This window comes from Rhinopithecus bieti, unplaced genomic scaffold, assembly GCF_001698545.2.
Source record: "Rhinopithecus bieti isolate Rb0 unplaced genomic scaffold, ASM169854v2 scaffold_62057, whole genome shotgun sequence".
In the NCBI taxonomy this organism is placed as follows: Eukaryota; Metazoa; Chordata; class Mammalia; order Primates; family Cercopithecidae; genus Rhinopithecus; species Rhinopithecus bieti.
The window spans coordinates 368,472-388,353 of NW_016823572.1; the positions used below are offsets into that span (position 1 = coordinate 368,472).

Sequence of the window (19,882 nt, forward strand, 5' to 3'; positions counted from 1 at the left end):
TTTCATAAAATACATATTATATATAATATATATATAAATATATAACTTTTATATATATTATGTGTATATATGTTATGGTTTGTACTATATATGTATCCAACTTTAGGAAATGCAATACTCTAGCTATTGTACTATTATAAGACTCAGAATACCCTTAAAGTGTCAATGCAAAAAGAACAACAGCAATTAGCATTTATATATATACTTAGTTAATCCAGCCAATGATGGTTCGTAATGTCATCAGCCCGTTGCACTAAGGGCAGCGGAGTGGAGATACTCTGGGACATACCCAAGGTCAATGTTGAGTCAGCGGGAAGGCACACAGCTCTGGCTGGGCACTTCACTTCCTCAGCTCTAAATTATGGTGCTTTCTGACTCTTTGGTCTTGGCTAGACCTAAGAAAGAAGTGACTCCACCTAAAAACAAGGTGTGTAGCCAGGAAACTGTCAAGTTGTAAGATGTAACATCTTAGTATGAAGATTTTAAGTTGTAAAGTACTGATAATCTGAAAAGCAAATTAGTGGTGGAATGGCATGCAGGATTACACAATATTTAAACAAAATGTTTGGTTTGCATCCACACATGAAATCACAATTTTTCATTAACTGTTGACTTACATTGAAAACCATGTAACCTTCTCGGTCTTGTAAAATATCTTTGCTATGATAAGGCAACTTGAAAATGACAAAATTTATCCAGAAGAGATAACTAATACTTTCATAATTTTGCCTCCCTTTTGTGAGCACGTTAAGATATTTTCTACTACTTATCGTTTTAAGGAAAGAGGCATATTAGTTTGTTTTTTTTTTTTTTTTTTTTTTTAAGAGTCAGGGTCTCACTCTGCTGCCCACACTGGAGTGCAATGGTGTGATCACAGCTCACTGCAGCCTCAACCTCCTAGACTCAAGCGGCCCTCCCACCTCAGCCTCCTGAGTAGCTGGGACTACAGATGCACGCCACTACACCTAGCTAATTTTTTATTTTTTCTAGAAACAGGGTCTCAATATGTTGCCCAGGCTGGTCTTGATCTCCTGGGCTCAAGCGATCCTCCCACCTCAGCCTCCCAAAGTGCTGGCATGACAGGCATGAGCCACAATAACTAGTGTAGTTCTATTTTAGTGGTTGGCCAACTACTTCCTCAGTCTAGACTAATCTATGCACATCTACCTAATAATTTTTCCTTAAAATATGGTTTCATTGGGTGAACATTCTGCTTAAAGCCTTTGGTGGCCTCCCACTGCCCATGAGGTAAGGTCACACACCTCAGAGCCCATGGTAGATTTTTACAGTAATGGCCTTCCAGGAATCACACCTCCCAGAATTCCCAGCATATGTGGTCCCCTACCAAGTCGTGTGGCCATGGGACCCACTTTGACCCACAGGTTATCAGCAAGCATGACTCCCGCAGGGGCTTGAGAGGTGCTGGCACTGGGGTTTATACGCTTAGGACACCACTGCTATGGAGTGAGGACCGAGTCTGGCGTCCTTGAAGAGGAAAGACCCCATTGTGGGGGTGCATCCAGCCCACAGCCCTGCACAGGCCACAGAAGACTGCAGGTGCAGGAGTGAGTCCCGAGGGTCTGGAGAACTGCCCTGCCTTTACAGGAGAAATAAGCAGCTGTTGCTGTCTGAAGTCACCACGTTTGGGGGCAGTGAGGTACGCAGCGTGACATAGCATAACAAGCTCTGACGTGTGCATTCAAGTGCACAGTGATCTGACCCTATCCCGCCCACTCCCTAAGAGTGTGCCACCCATGCCAGTGTGGACCCCAGGTCCTGGCTTACTTGCTTTTTTTTTTTTTTTTTTTTTTTTTTTGAGACAGAGTCTTGCTCTGTTGCCAGGCTGGAATGCAGTGGCACGATCTCTACTCACTGCAAACTCCACCTCCCGGGTTCAAGCGATTCTCCTGCCTCAGCCTCCCAAGTAGCTGGGATTAGAGGTGCCCGCCACCACACACGGCTAATTTTTGTATCTTTAGCAAAGATGGGGCTTCATCACGTTGGCCAGGCTGGTCTCGATCTCTTGACCTTGAGATCCGCCTGCTTCAGTCTCCCAATGTGCTGGGATTCCAGGCGGGAGCCATCGCGCCCAGCTGACTTGCTGTCTTTTATGCGTGCGGCAGTGTCTGCCTGCTGAAACCTAACATCTGGCAGCTAGCTCAGCTCCTGCAGGGCTTCGGCCCTGTTCCAGTCCACACCAACCCACACCACTCAAATTCTTGTGACACTGGTCTGTACAATGCTACTAGCCATTCACCTGTAGACCTGGATTCTTTTGTTTTTTTATTTTTTTGAGACAGGTTCTTGCTCTGTCTCCTGGGCTGGCGTGCAGAGGTACAATCACAGCTCACTGTAGCCTCGAACTTCTGGACTCAAACAATCCTCCCACCCCAGCCTCCTGATAGGTAGCACCACAGGCACATGCCACCATGCCCAACTAACTTTTTTTTTGAGACAGGTTTTTTTTTTTTTTTTTTGAAGTCGAGTCTCACACTCTGTTGCCCAGGCTGGAGTGCAGTGGCACAATCTTGGCTCATTGCAACCTCTGCCTCCCAGGTTCAAGTGATTCTCCTGCCTCAGCCTCCCAAGTAGTTGGGACCACAAGCACGTGCCACCACGCCTGGCCAAATTTTGTATTTTTAGTAGAGACAGGGATTTACCATGTTGGATAGGCTGGTTTCCTACTTCTGACCTCAGGTGATCTGTCCACCTCAGCCTTCCAAATTGCTGAGATTACAGGCGTGAGTCACCGTGCCTGGCTCAAGCTAATTTTTAATTTTTTTTGTAGTGATGGGGTCTCGAATTCCTGGGCTGAAGCTATCCTCCTGCCTCAGACTCCCAAAGTGCTGGAATTACAGGCACAAGCCACCACGCCCAGCCTGCCTTGTGTTCTAACGTAACTGTGGACTGCACAACTAGCAGCCTCAACTATTTCCAAATTCTCACCAAGGTCTTTACACATTTACCTACATTTCTCAATGGCTTCAGCAGAGGCACAACCAGATGGCCTGCAGAAATTCTGGAATTACTTTCTGAAGCACAGAATACTCCCCAGGAGGTGCTAAAGTGGCGAGAGCCCTTTGGGGAGAAGCCTTGTTAGCAGGAAGCTAAGCTGTAGGCAGCTCACTGGCTCACCTTGTAAAACTCTGCAGCTCATGCTAGAAAGAAAGAAAGAAAGAAAAAAAAGAGGCAGCTCATGCTAGAAAGAAAAAAACAAAAACGAACCAAAAAAAACCTGCAGGTCACAGTGATTTCCTTCACAAGGACATCTAAAGCAATGACTTTGTGGCCTTGTGACTAAGCAATCTTCGAGGGAGAGTCAGAAGTGCATGGCTCTGGCTCTCTGGAGGACGGGGGCACCTGCAGAAGTCACGGGGACTGCTGGAGGGCAAGGGAGCAAAATCCCAGACCTGCTGCACTTCCTGCCGCTGAAATCCCCGAAAACACAGCGAGGCAGAAGAGAGTGAATGAGTTTACTTTTCCAGCGACTACACACAATGATGTTCCTCTTCACCCAGAGTCCACAGTCTAGCCAGCTCATGCCCCTTCCTGGGGCAGGTTCATGCTGAGCGTGGGTGAGGCCACAGGTTTATTTTCAAAATATCAATAGGGAGCAACCAAAGGTGTGGTGTGGCAAAAAATATACCTAAGAGGCTGGGCGTGGTGGCTCATGTCTGTAATTCTAGCACTTTGGGAGGTTGAGGAGGGTGGATTACCTGAGGTCAGGAGTTCGAGACCAGCCTGGTAAACATGGTGAAACCCCGTCTCTATTAAAAATACAAAAATTAGCTGGGCATGGTGGTGCACACCTGTAATCCCAACTACTTGGGAGGCTGAGGCAGAAGCATCGCTTGAGCCCAGGAGGCAGAGGTTGCAGTGAGCCGAGATTGCTCTACTGCACTCCAGCCTAGGTGACAGAGCAAGACTCTGAAAAAAGAAAGAAAGAAGAGATAAGAAAAAGATGTAAAACTTGATCTGAAGCTGCCTTCAAATCTTACTGTCAGAAACTACATTTCTACTTATGTTACTTGGTGACGTAAGTAGAACCGTCGGAGAGGATGAAATTGGGGTCTGAATGTTTTGGGGTGACACTTGCTACATTTTGGGGGAGAACTGTCTTGACCATGTTAGAATTTGGTGATTGCTAGCATTTTAAGTTTTTTTTTTTTTTTTTTTTTTGAGGCGGAGTCTCCTCTGTCGCCCAGGCTGGAGTGCAGTGGCCGGATCTCAGCTCACTGCAACCTCCACCTCCCGGGTTCACGCCATTCTCCTGCCTCAGCCTCCCGAGTAGCTGGGACTACAGGCGCCCGCCACCTCGCCTGGCTAGTTTTTTGTATTTTTTTAGTAGAGACGGGGTTTCACCGTGTTCGCCAGGATGGTCTCGATCTCCTGACCTCGTGATCCACCCGTCTCGGCCTCCCAAAGTGCTGGGATTACAGGCTTGAGCCACCGCGCCCGGGCCATTTTAAGTTTTTAAGGTGATTACTGATGCATTTTAATAACATTCGTCTCTCAGGAGGAAAATGCGTATCAGCTTCCTAAACGCAAATCTCTTTTTTTTTTTTTTTTTTGAGACGGAGTCTCGCCGTGTCGCCCAGGCTGGAGTGCAGTGGCGCGATCTCGGCTCACTGCAAGCTCCGCCTCCCGGGTTCCCGCCATTCTCCCGCCTCAGCCTCCGAGTAGCTGGGACTACAGGCGCCCGCCACCGCGCCCGGCTAGTTTTTTGTATTTTAGTAGAGACGGGGTTTCACCGTGTTAGCCAGGAGGGTCTCGATTTCCTGACCTCGTGATCCACCCGCCTCAGCCTCCCAAAGTGCTGGGATTACAGGCTTGAGCCACCGCGCCCGGCCCCTAAACGCAAATCTCTTAAACTAACAACTCTGGTTCACAAAGACAGGCCAACACCAATACTCAAGTTCATTTTCAATGAAGCATAGATTTTGACATGAGAATCTAAGTCCAACCGTTTAATTTAGATGTTTTCCCATTCAGGCTAAAAAAAAGTTGTTTTTTGTTTTTTTTCTTTTTTGAGACAGGCCCTTACTCTGTTGCTCAGGCTGGGGTGCAGTGGCACGATCAGAGCTCACTGCAGCCTCAACCTAAGTGATCACTCCGCCACACACTCCTGAGTAGCTGGGACTACAGGCACGCGCCACCACGTTCAGCTAATTTCATGCAGGCTAAAAATAATGTTTGTCATGTTACTATCAAAAGTGACACACTGGGGGAAAAAAAGATGAAAAATGTGACACATCTAAAGACAAGAAATTCTTTTATATACATAAAAGGAGAGTAATTTCTGTGCTGTAGGACACTAACTTATAAATGTCTTATGTACACGTTTTATATTTGTTCGTTTACTAAGAATTTGGTTTAAAAAGCAGAAAGCACAGTTTTATAGTTAAAAGACATCACTTAGAATAGCCTCGCTTTCATTCAATCGACCTGTTTCAAATACGCTAACATCATTGTGTACGGTCATTGCAAAGTTGTGTAGATTGAATTCGTTGTAAATAATTTTGCCACTTAAAAGTATTTAAAATTCAATACTAAGCATTTGAAACTAATTAAATATTTACTGAGTGGCTTTATATATAATCAATGCAGAAAAAGACTTACCATTTACAGCTTTCTCATAATTTTTCCCCAGGTTTATTAAATTTCGCAGCCCAGGATTGAACTGTTCCATAACATTCTGCCAAACAAAACACACAAATTAATAAAATAAACAAACAATAAACCGAGTCATTTTCAGATTTTGTTGCTGTGCAGCCCAGGATAGCTATGGACGCCTAAATGCTGATGTAAAAACCACGAAGAACACCTATTCCCTTACCCAATGGAACAGGGCTCACAGGAGGCAAGGTGCCTGTAATCCTGGCAGTTCTCAGTTTCCCAAGGAGCTGCCTGGAATCTGCTATAATCAGAACAGGCAGCAGGCATTCATGTCTCTACCATACCCTGCAGGGACTGTAGGCCTGGCATCCTCTTGGGTTTGAGTGGATTGCTAATGGTTCTCACTCTAGCGTTAACGAACGCCAGTGCAGGATCAGCTATCTGTATTTAATTACAAAGGCAATGTTTTGAATAGATTTCAATAGATTTCAATAAATTTCTATCCATTGAATCGAAATTTCCAGGAATTTTTGTTTTTATTTTGCCTAATTATAGGGGTGTGGGTGCGGAGGGACATGGAAGGGGGCGTTGGTGGCATGTTGCTGATGGCCCCAGGACACAGGCCTGCCTGGAAACTTCTTTCTGGGTGTCCCGGGCATTTTTCTTTTTTTTTTTGAAACAAAGTCTCACTCTGTCACCCAGGCTGGAGTACAGTGGTGCAATCTCAGCTCAGTGCAACCTCCGTCTCCCGGGTTCAAGCAATTCTCCTGCCCCAGCCTCCTGAGTAGCTGAGATTACAGTAGACCATCACCACACCCAGCTAACTTTTTTTTTTTGAGATGGAGTCTCACACTCTTGCCCAGGCTGGAGTGCAGCGGCGCCATCTTGGCTCACTGCAAGCTCTGCCTCCCAGGTTCACGCCATTCTCCTGCGTCAGCCTCCCAAGTAGCTGGGACTATAGGCGCCCGCCACCATGCCCGGCTAATTTTTTGTATTTTTAGTAGAGACGGGGGTTTCACCATGTTAGCCAGGATGGTCCCGATCTCCTGACCTTGTGATCTGCCTGCCTTGGCCTCCCAAAGTGCTGGGATTATAGGCGTGAGCCACCGTGCCTGGCCGACACCTGGCTAATTTTTATATTTTTAGTAGAGACAGGGTTTTGCCATGTTGGCCAGCCTGGTCTTAAACTCCTGACCTCAGGTTATCTGCCCACCTTGGCCTCCCAAAGTGCGGGGATTACAGGCATGAGCCACCGTGCCCGGCCGACACCTGGCTAATTTTTATATTTTTAGTAGAGACAGGGTTTTGCCATGTTGGCCAGGCTGGTCTTGAACTCCTGACCTCAGGTTATCTGCCCACCTTGGCCTCCCAAAGTGCGGGGATTACAGGCATGAGCCACCGTGCCCGGCCGACACCTGGCTAATTTTTATATTTTTAGTAGAGACAGGGTTTTGCCATGTTGGCCAGCNGCCTTGGCCTCCCAAAGTGCTGGGATTATAGGCATGAGCCACCGTGCCCGGCCGACACCTGGCTAATTTTATATTTTAGTAGAGACAGGGTTTTGCCATGTTGGCCAGCCTGGTCTTAAAACTCCTGACCTCAGGTTATCTGCCCACCTTGGCCTCCCAAAGTGCGGGGATTACAGGCATGAGCCACCGTGCCCGGCCGACACCTGGCTAATTTTATATTTTAGTAGAGACAGGGTTTTGCCATGTTGGCCAGGCTGGTCTTGAACTCCTGACCTCAGGTTATCTGCCCACCTTGGCCTCCCGAAGTGCAGAGATTACAGGCATGAGCCACCGTGCCCACCTCCCTGGCATTTTTCCAGTGATTATTCACTGAGGGCATGTGGAGTAACTATCATGGGCCAAGCCCTGCACATGCAGCTAAGGATGAGACGACACAGTTTCCCTCTCACGGATTTCATGGTGCAGCCTGTGGCCAGGTTTCATTTTAACATGTGTTATTCCTGTATCACTAGGAAGTCATAAAGACAATTGCTAGAATAAGTATAAGACAAATGCTAGAATAAGTATAAGACAAACAACTATTTGGGATGTGGGTCTCAATTTTAAAATCCCCTAACTTTGAAGTACAGACAGTAAGTCATTCCTATGGTACTCAGACTTCACGACTCACAACACGTGGCGATTGTGTTTGTTCCGTCCAGGAACAATAAGCTTCATGATATTAATCACCCCAAAGAGATCATTTAAGTCTCATCGACCCCTTCCCCAAAAGCATACTCCATTTATATAGATGACCAATACAAAAAAGAATGAACTACTACGCAACATTCAAAGAGGCAGGTGCTTTACACACATACCCTTCAGAATAAATGAATCAGGAGGAGACAGAGAATAGGATGACTCTTGTTTTAATCGAACAGTGGTAACGATGAAAAACAACCCATGCCTTGACCTTCTCATAGCCCTGGTCTTACAACCAAGAGCACTTTCAGCTACGCTCCTATTTTTGTATTTATTGCTACAGTTTTGAATATATATATATATTTAATATTCTTGATTTCTTGATTTTGGAGAGTAACTGCAGCTTCCTACGACAGCAGATGAGGTCTCGGCTCTCTATACCTCTCGGTCTTCCTTTCCAGTGGACTTTCTATGCAATTAGATGGCAATTTCCTGATAAATCTAGAGTCAGTGTTCATTATGACTTTGTACTAAGGCTGACGGTTCCCTTTCTCGGTAAAGCTTGGCTGTTTTTCCTGCGATGGATAATTGTTTCTTTCCACCCCGCCAACTTTGCTTAGTTTTCTGTTTATCTACCTTAAACTTGTCCTCATGCTGTATTAGACTTGGCTGAGGCCTATCGGTGTTATTTTTCCAGTGTACAAAACTCTCAGCTAATCGCCTGTTCCGTTTTTCCCTCGACTTCCTCTGAGGACTCTCCACCACCTTGCTCAGCGTGGCTTGACTGTCACGGTCGCCCTAGCATGGCCCTCCTGGTGGCCTGTGGCAGGGCTCTTGTCAGCCAGGTCCACATCTTCCTCTTTCTCCAAAATGGAGATCATGCTCCAAAAATGATCGAAGAACTGACGCGTGAGAGGTAAATCTGAGTCCCCATGTGTCTGAAATTACCTTTACCTTGACATTTGCTTGCTGTTTTGCTAAGTAGAGCAGAGTAGATTGAAACTAGTTTCCTTAGAATTTTTAAGACATCACTTGGTCAGGCATGGTGGCTCATGCTTGTAATCCCAGAACTCTGGGAGGCTGAAGTGGGAGGATCACCGCATAAGCCCAGGAGTTTCAGACCCACCCGGACAACATATCGAGACCCCCATCACTACAAAAAATAAAAACAATGAGCCAGGTGTGGTGGCTTGTGCCTGTGGTCCCAGCTACTTGGGAGGATCACTTGAGCCCAGGAGTTTGAGGCTGCAGTTAGTTGTGACTGCACCACTTCACTCCAATTTGGGTGACAGAGTGAGGCAATGTCTTAAAAAAAAAAAAAAAAAAGAGGGACAGAGAGATATTACTCCACTGTCTTTAGCATTTGGGTCTGCTGAAGTCAGCTGCCAGTTCTTCCGATGTGACTTTTTTTTTTTAAAGCTTATTTCTGGAAGCCTTCTCTTGATTTCTGTGTTCTGAAATTGCACCATGGTCTGTCCCAGTGGTTTTTTTATTTTTATTTTTATTTTACTGGATACTCAGTGGGACCCCTAGCCACGTGGAGAATTATGTCCTTCAGGTCCAAATATCGTTCCTGTTTTATTTCTTGTCTCTTCATTCTTTCTGGAACTCTGATGAAGATTTTATATATCCTGGATTTATTCTCTACCCTTTTTTGATTTTCTGCCTTCTGTATTTTTGTTCTACAACTCAAACAGATATCCTCAACTTTACGTTCCAATTCTATTTTTTTAATTTGATATACCTTAATTTCTCAGAGCAAGTTCATGTTTCTTGATTGTTTTGTTTTGGTTTGGTTTTTGAGATGGAGTTTCACTCTGCTGCCCAGGCTGCAGTGCAGTGGTGTGATCCTGGCTCACTACAACCTCTGCCACCCAGGCTGAAGTGATCCTCCTGCCCCATCCTCTCAAGTAGCTGGGATCACTGGCATGCTCCACCATGCCTGGCTAATTTTTCATATTTTTTGTAGAGACGGGGTTTCGCCATGTTGCCCAGGCTGGTCTAGAATTCCTGAGCTCAAGCAATCTGCCTACCTTGGCCTCCCAAAGTGCTGGGATTACAGGTGTGAGCCACTGCGCCCAGCCTTTTGATTGCTTCTTTTTAAAAGTACCCTCCTGTTCTTGTCTTATAGATGCTGTATCTTCTCCTGTCTGAATTGTAATTTTTTGGTGTGTTTTATTCCAGTTCCCATATCATCTCCCGATTATCTTTCACTGTTTGATATCCCTGTCTTTCATGTTAGAAACTCTCCTCAATCGTGTGGTGATCCCTGATGGTCAGTTCGTATTTAGGAGTGCAGCCGGTCACCGCCGGCTGGAAGCTGTGGGTGTGTGTCCAGGGCAGTGGCTGACTTGCTGGCTTCATTCCGAGCGAATGGCCACTCTACAGTCATCAGGGGCCACTGGGCTTCTGCTGAGAACTTTCTAATTTCCTGTCATTGGGTGGGGGACAATCATCGGATGGTCAGCTTTCCCAGTCAGGAAGGGGGCCGGGACCGGAGAGTTCGCAGCTGATTTTCAGGGAATTCCTCTGTTTTCAGCTCAGAGTTCTGCCTCCTCCACCCTTGGCTGCTGTTTCCAAGTCTAGAGCATCTCAGATTATCCTGAGGTTCAATCTCTGCTCTGCCAAGCAGAGGGAGCTGCTGGTGGTGGCTGGGGTATGGGAGGGAAGCCAGGAGCTCCGCCACCCTGTGCACCACACTCCGATTCCCACCCCCACCTTCTGCGGCCCAGTCCTCAGCCTCTGTGGCCCCCAGGGTGAATGGCTCAGTTCCCATCAGACTCCTTTCCCCAGGTTCTTTAGGCTCTCTGAGGTCAGTGGGCACACTCTGTCCATTTTCTATCACCCCAGATGTCTTTGAGTCTCTTGTCAGTGGATGTTTCCCAGGTCTTTTTGCACTGTGGATTTATTGAGTTTTGTTTTTAATTCCTTTGACATCATTTTAATGGGTTCTCAAAAGGAAGAAAATAAAATACACAAGGTGTCTCTCCCATGCCTGCCTGGAAGCCCACTCACCTGGTGTCACTAGAGGCAGTCAGGTGCTTGGCACCTACGCACAACCAGTGGCCAGGAAGCCCCAGAGACAGCAAACTCCCCCATGATCCTCTCTACAAGCTGGCGAAGCCTCAGTACGTAGCCACAGCTGCTCTTTTTATTTTTCTTGCTTTTCTTTTTTCTTTTCTTCCCTCCCCCCTTCTTCTCTCCTTTCTTCCTTCTTCTCTTTTTAAGACAGGGTTTTGATCTGTCACCCAGGCTGGAGTACAGCGGCATGATCACCTCTCACTGTAGCCTCAAACTCTTGGGCTCAAGTGATCCTCCTGCCTCAGCTTCCCGAGCAGCTGGGAGGTATGTGCCACCATGCCCAGGTAATTAAAAAGATTTATTTTATTTTATTTTTTAGAGACAGGGTCTTGCTATGTTGTCCAGGCTGGTATGTCCACAGCTGTTATTTCTGTCATCTCTTTTCAATTCTTTTGTTTTGGGGATTTTTATTTTGAAATGGTTTAAGACTCATAAGAGTTGTAAAAATAATACACAGAGTTCCCAGGTATGCTTCCTGCAATGTTATCTTCTATAACCATAGTATATTATCAAACCCAGGAAACTGTCACTGCTACAGTACTATTAACTAAACTACAGGTCTTATTTGGATTTTCCCTCTTTTTGTATCACTCATTTTTGGGGGGAGGGTTTCATCATTTCCTTTTTCTTGAGACGGAGTCTTGCTCTGTTGCCCAGGTTGGAGTGCAGTGGTACGATCTCAGTTCACTGCAACCTCCACCTCCCGGGTTCAAGCAATTCTCCTGCCTCAGCCTTCTGAGTAGCTGGGATTACAGGCACGCACCACCACACCTGGCTAATTTTTGTATTCTTAATAGAGATGGGGTTTCGCCATGTTGGTGAAACTGCCTGGCTGGGTTTCATCATTTCTATGAAATTTTCTCATACATGTAGAGTGCTACGACCATCATCGCAAGTAAAACATGGAACTGTTCCACTAACACACATGCCTGTTTTGTGCCACTACTTCATAATCACGCCCTCCTCACCAATCCTCACCTCAGGCAACTCCTGAGCTCAATCTATGATTCTGTCATCGTGAGAATGCTATATAAAAGGAATCATGGCTGGGCGCAGTGGCTCATGTCTGTAATCCCAGCACTTTGGGAGACCACGTTGGGTAGATCACCTGAAGTCAGGAGTTCAAGACCAGCCTGGCCAACATGGCGAAACCTCGTCTCTACTAAAAAATACAAAAATTAGCAGGCATGGTGGCATGTGCCTGTAATCCCAGCACTCAGGAAGATGAGGCCGGAATTGCTTGAATCTGGGAGGCAGAGGTTGCAGTGAGCTGAGACTGTGCCATTGCACTCCAGCCTAGGTGACAGAGTGAGACGCCATCTCAAAAACAAAACAAAATAAAAAAAGGAATCATGGGAAGCCGAAGAGGGTGAATCACAAGGTCAGAAGATCGACACCATCCTGGCCAATATAGTGAAACTCCGCCTCTACTAAAAATACACGAACTAGCTGGGCGTGGTGGTGCCTGCTTGTAATCCCAGCTACTTGGGAGGCTGAGGCAGAAGAATCACTTGAACCTAGGAGGCGGAGGTTGCAGTGGGCTGAGATTGCACCACTGCACTCCAGCCTGGTGACAGAGCGAGACTCCGTCTCAAACAAAACAAAACAAAAACAAAACAAAAAAACGCACAGAAAAGGAATCGTATAGTATGTGGCATTTTAAGATTGCCCTTTTCACCCAGCACAATGCCTTAAGATGTATCCAAGTTGTTGGATGTAGTTTACCACTTTTAGTTTTTTGCGATTAGTATTCCATGATATGGATATATTAGTTTGTTTATCCACATACTTGTTGAAGAGGACCTGGCTTGTTTCCAGGTTTTTACAATTCTAAGCAAAGCTGCGATGAGCGATCACGTACAGGTTTTTACGTGAGCTTACGCTTTCATATCTCTAGGATAACCTGGGGGTTCAACAGCTGCGTCACATGGTAGGCACATGTTTAACTTTATAAGAAACTGCCACTTTTTTTTTTTTTTCAGAACGGGTGCACCATTTTACATCCCCATTAGCACTCTGAGATTTCACTCATTTTCAAAATCTGATAATTTCATTAGCACATGGCTACTTTCTAATTAAAAGATATTTTAATTTAGTTTAAAGATACTGAAAATTCTACAGGCCACACGTGGTGACTCATGCCTGTAATCCCAAGCACTCTGGGAGGCCAAGGGAGGTGGGGTGTTTGAGCCCAGGAGTTTGAGACCAGCCTGGGCAACATGGTTGAAACCCCATCTCTACCAAAAACACAAAAATTTGCTGGGTGTGGTGGTGGGTGCCTGTAGTCCCAGCTACTCAGGAGGTTGAGGTAGGAGAATCGCTTGAACCCAAGAGATGGAGGTAGCAGTGAGATCGTGCCACTGCACTCCAGCCTGGGTGATAAAGCGAGACCCTGTCTCGAAAAATAAAATACAATTCATATGATATTCTAATGAGGCTGGATGTAGGTAAAAACACAAGAAAACTGACAGAGAGCTGACCCTGCTCAATAATGTACGAGCACCACAGAAAGCAGCCCAGATCTGTTCTTTCCTGCGGATATTCCTTCTCCAAATACAATACGAGGAAGGTCTCATTTGATTTCCTGATGTAATTCTTTTTTTTTTTTTTTTTTTTTTTTTTTTTTGAGACAGAGTTTTGCTCTGTTGCCCAGGCTGGAGTGCAATGGAGCCATCTCGGCTCACTGCAATCTCCACCTCCCAGGTTCATGCGACTCTCATGCCTCGGCCTCCCGAGTAACTGGGATTACAGGTGCCTGCAACCACATCCGGCTAATTTTTGTTTTTTTAGTAGAGATGGTGTCTCACCATGTTGCCCAGGCTGGTTTTGAACTCCGGACCCTGGGTGATTCACCCGCCTTGGCCTCCCAAAATGCTGGGATTACCGGCATGAGCCATCACACTCAGCCAATTTTCTGATATAATTCTTAAAATGTTCACATATAACCCTAACATCTTAAAATACCAAGAACAACAAATTAATGAGAACTTCCACAGTTAACATCATACACAAATCCCTATCCAAATGATTCTACCAGAGAGGGGCAAAAAAAAAAAAAAAAAAGTTCAACTAAGACTTGAGACTAGGCTGGGCACGGTGGCTCACGCCTGTAATCACAGCACTTTGGGAAGCCAAGGTGGGTGGATCACGAGTTCAAGAGATCGAGACCACACTGGCCAACATGGCGAAACCCCATCTCTACTAAAAACACAAAAATTAGCCGGGCGTGGTGGTGGGTGCTTGTAGTCCCAGCTATTCAGGAGGCTGAGACAGGAGAATCTCTTGAACCCGGGAAGCAGAGGTTGCAGTGAGCTGAGATGGCGCCGCTGCACTCCAGCCTGGCAACAGAGTGAGGCTCCGTCTTTAAAAAAAAAAAAAAAAGATTTGAGACTACAATCAGCTTGCAGTCAACACTGAGTTTTTAAGCTTGAAAAGTTTCAACATATATACTTCTTTATTACTGTACTTAGGTTCAGCTACAGAAATGTTTTCTCCCAGAAATTTTGGCCCTTTTTTTGAGACGAAGTCTCACACTGTTGCCCAGGCTGGAGTGCAGTGGTGCCATCTCGGCTCACTGCAAGCTCTGCCTCCCAGGTTCATGCCATTCTCCTGCCTCGGCCTCCTGAGCAGCTGGGACTACAGGCACCCACCACCACATCTGGCTAATTTTTTGTATTTTTAGTACAGACGGTGTTTCACCATGTTGGCCAGGATGGTCTCGATCTCCTGACCTCGTGATCCACCCACCTCCGCCTCCCAAAGTGCTGGGATTACAGGCGTGAGCCACTGCGCCTGGCCAATTTTGGTCTTTTTAACAGTGGAAAATCCATTCCTATATTGGCTCTTGGCCATTCATGTAGTTGTTTTAGCTGAAGTACATGTTATTTTTAAACCCAGGGACAAAAAAGCAATGCTGCCTTTGTATCCCAAAACCTGTAAAGTTGTATAGTGGTTGTGGATGCACTTGTGAATGGAAAGGGTCCTACATTTTGGGGGAGAGCTGTAGTTGAGGCAAAGGTCAGTGCTAGTGCAAGGCTTGTGAAGACCTGAATTGTTAAACAGCCTACAATGTTAAGAGTCATCAGGAGTAGTGAACAAATTCATTTTAAGTTTGGCACTAAGAATTAAAGGGCTTAGGATACCAAGTGAATCTTAACAAAGTGAACAGAAAAAGTATGAATGGGGCAAGCAGCACTGTTACTTAAAAAAAAAAAAAAAAAAAGCAAAAGCTTAGTCTATCTCCACCAGTTACTGCCTGGCAAGGAGGATACTCTGTCAAACTGGTTTTCACCAGAATGAGTTTCATTTCCATCCAGGAAAGGGCATGCATAGTTATGGTTGCACAATACATTCTAAGCTAATGGTAATATCACTCTTCTACTTGTGCTGAGTCACATACAAAGAAGGCTTGCTGGGTTCTACTGCAAAACCTTAGCGATATTAGAAAATTAGAGATTAGTGGCCGGGCGCGGTGGCTCAAGCCTGTAATCCCAGCACCTTGGGAGGTGGAGACGGGTGGATCACGAGGTCAGGAGATCGAGACCATCCTGGCTAATACCGTGAAACCCCGTCTCTACTAAAAAATACAAAAAACTAGCCGGGCGAGGTGGCGGGAGCCTGTAGTCCCAGCTGCTTGGGAGGCTGAGGCAGGAGAATGGCGTAAACCCGGAAGGCGGAGCTTGCAGTGAGCTGAGATCCGGCCACTGCACTCCAGCCTGGGCGATAGAGCGAGACGCTGTCTCAGGAAAAAAAAAAAAAATTAGTGATTAGCTATTCTAAATAAAATGTTGGAGGACAGTCCCCCTGGAACCAGCATGCACTTTCCACCAGATTTCTAGCTGCCCTGTTTACCTCTGCATTTCCCCTGCCTCTGTAGAGTTACAGATCATAATTATGAATTATGATTATGAGAAATGAATGATGCAATCTTACGATGGTTTTAACTTCCTTAGCATTTGGACTTTTATAACTCATTTTAAAATAATTACCAATATGGAACTATGCATAAATTAACTGTGTATATTTATAATTAATAAAGTATACATTAATTCAATTATGACTAGCCAGATAAGCTGAGTGGACTTTACACTTCTAAGAATTAGTTTCTCTTTTAGTTTCTTTCTTTCTTTTTTTTTGAGATGGAGTGTCGCTCTGTTGCCCAGACTGGAGTGCAGTGGCGTGATCTCGGCTCACTGCAAACTCCGCCTCCCGGGTTCATGCCATTCTCCTGCCTCAGCCTCCCGAGTAGCTGGGACTATAGGTGCCTGCCACCACGCCTGGCTAATTTTTTGTATTTTTAGTAGAGATGGAGTTTCACCATGTTAGCTAGGATGCTATCTCCTGACCTCGCGATCCGCCTGCCTCGGCCTCCCAAAGTGCTGGGATTACAGGCATCAGCCACCGCGCCCGGCTCTCTTTCAGTTTATTTTAGTAGTTCTCTATAGGCCGGGTGTGGTGGCTCATGTTTGTAATTCCAGCACTTTGGGAGGCGAGATGGCCAGATTACCTGAGGTCAGGAATTCGAGACCAGCCTGGGCAACATGGTGGAACTCTGTCTACTAAAAATACAAAAATTAGCCGGGCTTGGTGGCAGGCACCTGTAGCCCCAGCTACTCAGCAGGCTGAGGCAGGAGAATTGCTTGAATCCGGGAGGTAGAGGTTGCAGTGAGCTGAGATGGCACCTCTGCTCTCCAGCCTGGGTGATAGAGCGAAACTCAGTCTCAAAAAAAAAAAAAAAAAAAAAAGTTCTCTATATGCACAAGGACAAATTATTTGATATTTCAGTGCTTTGTTTTTCTCAGCTAAAAGTATATTTATGATAAATAAGCATTAAAAGTGATTTAAGAATCTATAAGTAAATACGCAGTTCTGTGGCTTGTATGTATCCTTGAAATTTTATATATTATTCTATACAATCTCATACAAATTAACCGATATCACAAATGTTCAAACCAATCAGGGCACATTCTAATGTCATGTGGCAAAAACAGCTGTAACAAGGGTTAACTGAGGATATGTCGAGATCGATTTTGTTTTTTTTTTTTTTTTTCAGACGGAGTCTCACTCTGTCACCCAAGCTGGAGTGCACTGGCCAGATCTCAGCTCACTGCAAGCTCCGCCTCCCGGGTTCACGCCATTCTCCTGCCTCAGCCTCCCGAGTAGCTGGGACTACAGGCGCCCACCACCTCGCCCGGCTAGTTTTTTGTATTTTTTTAGTAGAGACGGGGTTTCACCGTGTTAGCCAGGATGGTCTCGATCTCTTGACCTTGTGATCCGCCCGCCTTGGCCTCCCAAAGTGCTGGGATTACAGGCTTGAGCCACCGCGCCCGGCCTGTGTTTTTTTTTTTTTTTTTTTTTTGAGACACAGTCTTGCTGTCTCCCAGGCTGCAGTGCAGTGACCAGTGGTGTGATCTTGGCTCACTGCAACCTCAGCCTCCTAAGATCAAGCAATTTTCGTGCCTGAGGAGTAGCTGGGATTACAGGTGCCCACTACCATGCCCGGCTAATTTTTGTGTTTTTACTAGAGACGGGGTTTCACCATGTTGGCCAGGCTGGTCTCGAGCTCCTGACCTCAGGTGATCCGGCCACCTCAGCCTCCCAAAGTGCTGGGACTACAGGCATGAGCCACCGCGCCCAGTCAAGATCAATTTTATTTGTAGGAAATCTTGCTTCCTTCTTCCTTAAGTGTTGCTGGAAGCTGCTGTTCCTGGACTAACATCACCAATACTTGATCACCCGCTCTTCCTTTAGGGAAAGTATTAGTAAGCAAATCTGGCATGGAGACAGCGGCCTGTGAGCTAACAGATGGTCACAAGAGTCATGCTGTTCATACCAATCATGAATTTGGAGTACAAGTACAGAAAAAGTAGACAACTGGGATGTTTCTCTTTGAGGTATTGAGTTAGATCAGAAATACTCACCGAAATACATAAACCCACAAAAATGCCTTTTGTTGGTCAAATACGAGTAATGTTTTGGTTCCCTATTGGTCTATATTAGCTATTTTATTAGCTATCTTGCATTATGTATTAGTTTGCATTATCTGTAACTTATAAGATGCCATCTCAATAGCAATGGGCCTGGAAGGTGTGGGGAACTTGGCAGAAAGAAAATCTGGCCTTGACTTCTTGGGCAAATCACATCACCAACTCCGTGAGCCTCTACAAAGCCTGAGTCTCCTCCTGTCTACAATGGGAATCGTGACACTTTCTAGCTCATGAGGGGCACGAGGATTCAGTGAGGTTGATAGCACCTGATACTCAGTACACTGAACCACCTGTAGTAATTAATATTCTAAGAGAAAAGCTCTAAAATATGAGTCAAGTCTCCAAACAGAGGAGCACTCCTATTTACACAGGTATCTCCAGGAACCTCCACTTCCTGTTAAGTGGCATCAGCTCTTTAACCCTGGTGTCATTCTCAGGACAAGGGAGATCATGAACACAGCACCTCTGGAGAAGGGTATGGGACAAAGGACATTGAAGGTGTTATGATCTTCTGCTTTATTCGGTTGAGAACATTTTATTATTTATTTTGAGATAGGGTCTTGCTCAGTTGCCCAGGCTGGAGTATAGAGGCAAGAACATGGTTTACTGCAGCCTTGACCTCCTGAGATCAAGCAATCCTCCCCACTCAGCCTCCTGAGTAGGTGGGACTACAGATGCATACCACCATATCCGGCTAATTTTTGGATTTTTTTGTAGAGACGGGGTCTTGCTATGTTGCCCAGGCTGGTCTTGAACTCCTGGATTCAAGCAATCCTCCCCCCTCAGCCTCCTGAATAGGTGGGACTACAGACGCATACCACCATATCCGGCTAATTTTTGGATTTTTTTGTAGAGACGGGGTCTTGCTATGTTGCCCAGGCTGGTCTTGAACTCCTGGACTCAAGCAATCCTCCTACCTCAGCCTCCCAGAGTGCTGGGATTACACATGTGAGCCACCATATCTGGCCATAGAACATTTATGTCATTAATTTTTGCCATTTGAGGCACATTTTAACACGTACAGAGGGCTACTATGAATCTGGCTCTATGTCTTAACATTTTACATGGATTGTCTCAACTGATCCTAACATCGTGGCTGTTATTAACCCCACTTTACAGACAAGATACCAAAGCTTTGAAATGTTGAATTTTAAAACCCTGCTGAAGGTCCTACCAGCAGCAAGAGGTGGGGTGGAGTCAGGTCCAGGCAGTTTCCTTACTGGCCTTTGCCTGAGGCCTCAATAGTTCCTTCAAATGAATGGTGAGAAAAAGTGAGATGAAGATGCATTTTATGAGGTCAGAGCGCTGATATATTTTGGTATGAGTGATTGTAGGTGTCTCTACAGTACTTTTTTTTTTTCCTTTTTAGAAGGTTTCTTGTAATCTTACTCCTCATTTTTGGTGAATATAATTAATCTCATACCATAATGTGGACCAGTTCTGCCTGGGCAAACAAATTTGTCTGACCCTCCCTCTCCTTTATTTTCCCATATTAAAAAAAAAAAAGATAAATAAAATGGTAATAAAAGATAAATAAATAAAAAGAAAGAAAAAGGGGAATCTGGCCGGGCATGGTGGCTAATGCCTGTAATCCCAGCACTTTGAGAGGCCAAGGTAGGAGGATCACTTGAGGTCAGGGGTTCAAGACCAGCCTGAGCAACACAGCAAAACCCTGTCTCTACCAAAAATGCAAAAAATTAGCTGGGCGTAGCAGTGGGTACCTGTGGTCCTGGCTGCTTGGGAGGCTGAGGCAGGAGAAGTGCTTGACCACAGGAGGCAGAGGTTGCAGTGAGCCGAGATCGCGCCATTGCATTCCAGCTTGGGTGACACAGTGAGACCCTGTCTCAAAAAAAAAAAAAAAAAAAAGAAAAGAAAAGAAAAGAAAAAAGAAAGAAAAAAAAGAAAAAAAAGCCAGGCACGGTGGCGGCTCACGCCTGTAATCCCAGCACTTTGGGAGGCTGAGGCAGGTGCATCACAAGGTCATGAGTTCGAGATCAACCTCGCCAACACAGAGAAACCCCGTCTCTACTAAAAATACAAAATTTAGCT

At 45.6% G+C, this 19,882-nt stretch overlaps 1 protein-coding gene across 1 annotated transcript in view; it reads right to left on the reverse strand.

Moving 5' to 3' along the window:
• Positions 1 to 19,882, reverse strand: part of BAIAP2L1 (BAR/IMD domain containing adaptor protein 2 like 1) — a 117,972-nt gene that overhangs the window by 70,055 nt on the left and 28,035 nt on the right. The window contains exon 2 of the mRNA XM_017861643.1: positions 5,620 to 5,695. Within this exon, the coding sequence (XP_017717132.1) occupies positions 5,620 to 5,695 (76 nt within the window). The remainder of the gene's footprint in view (positions 1 to 5,619; positions 5,696 to 19,882) is intronic.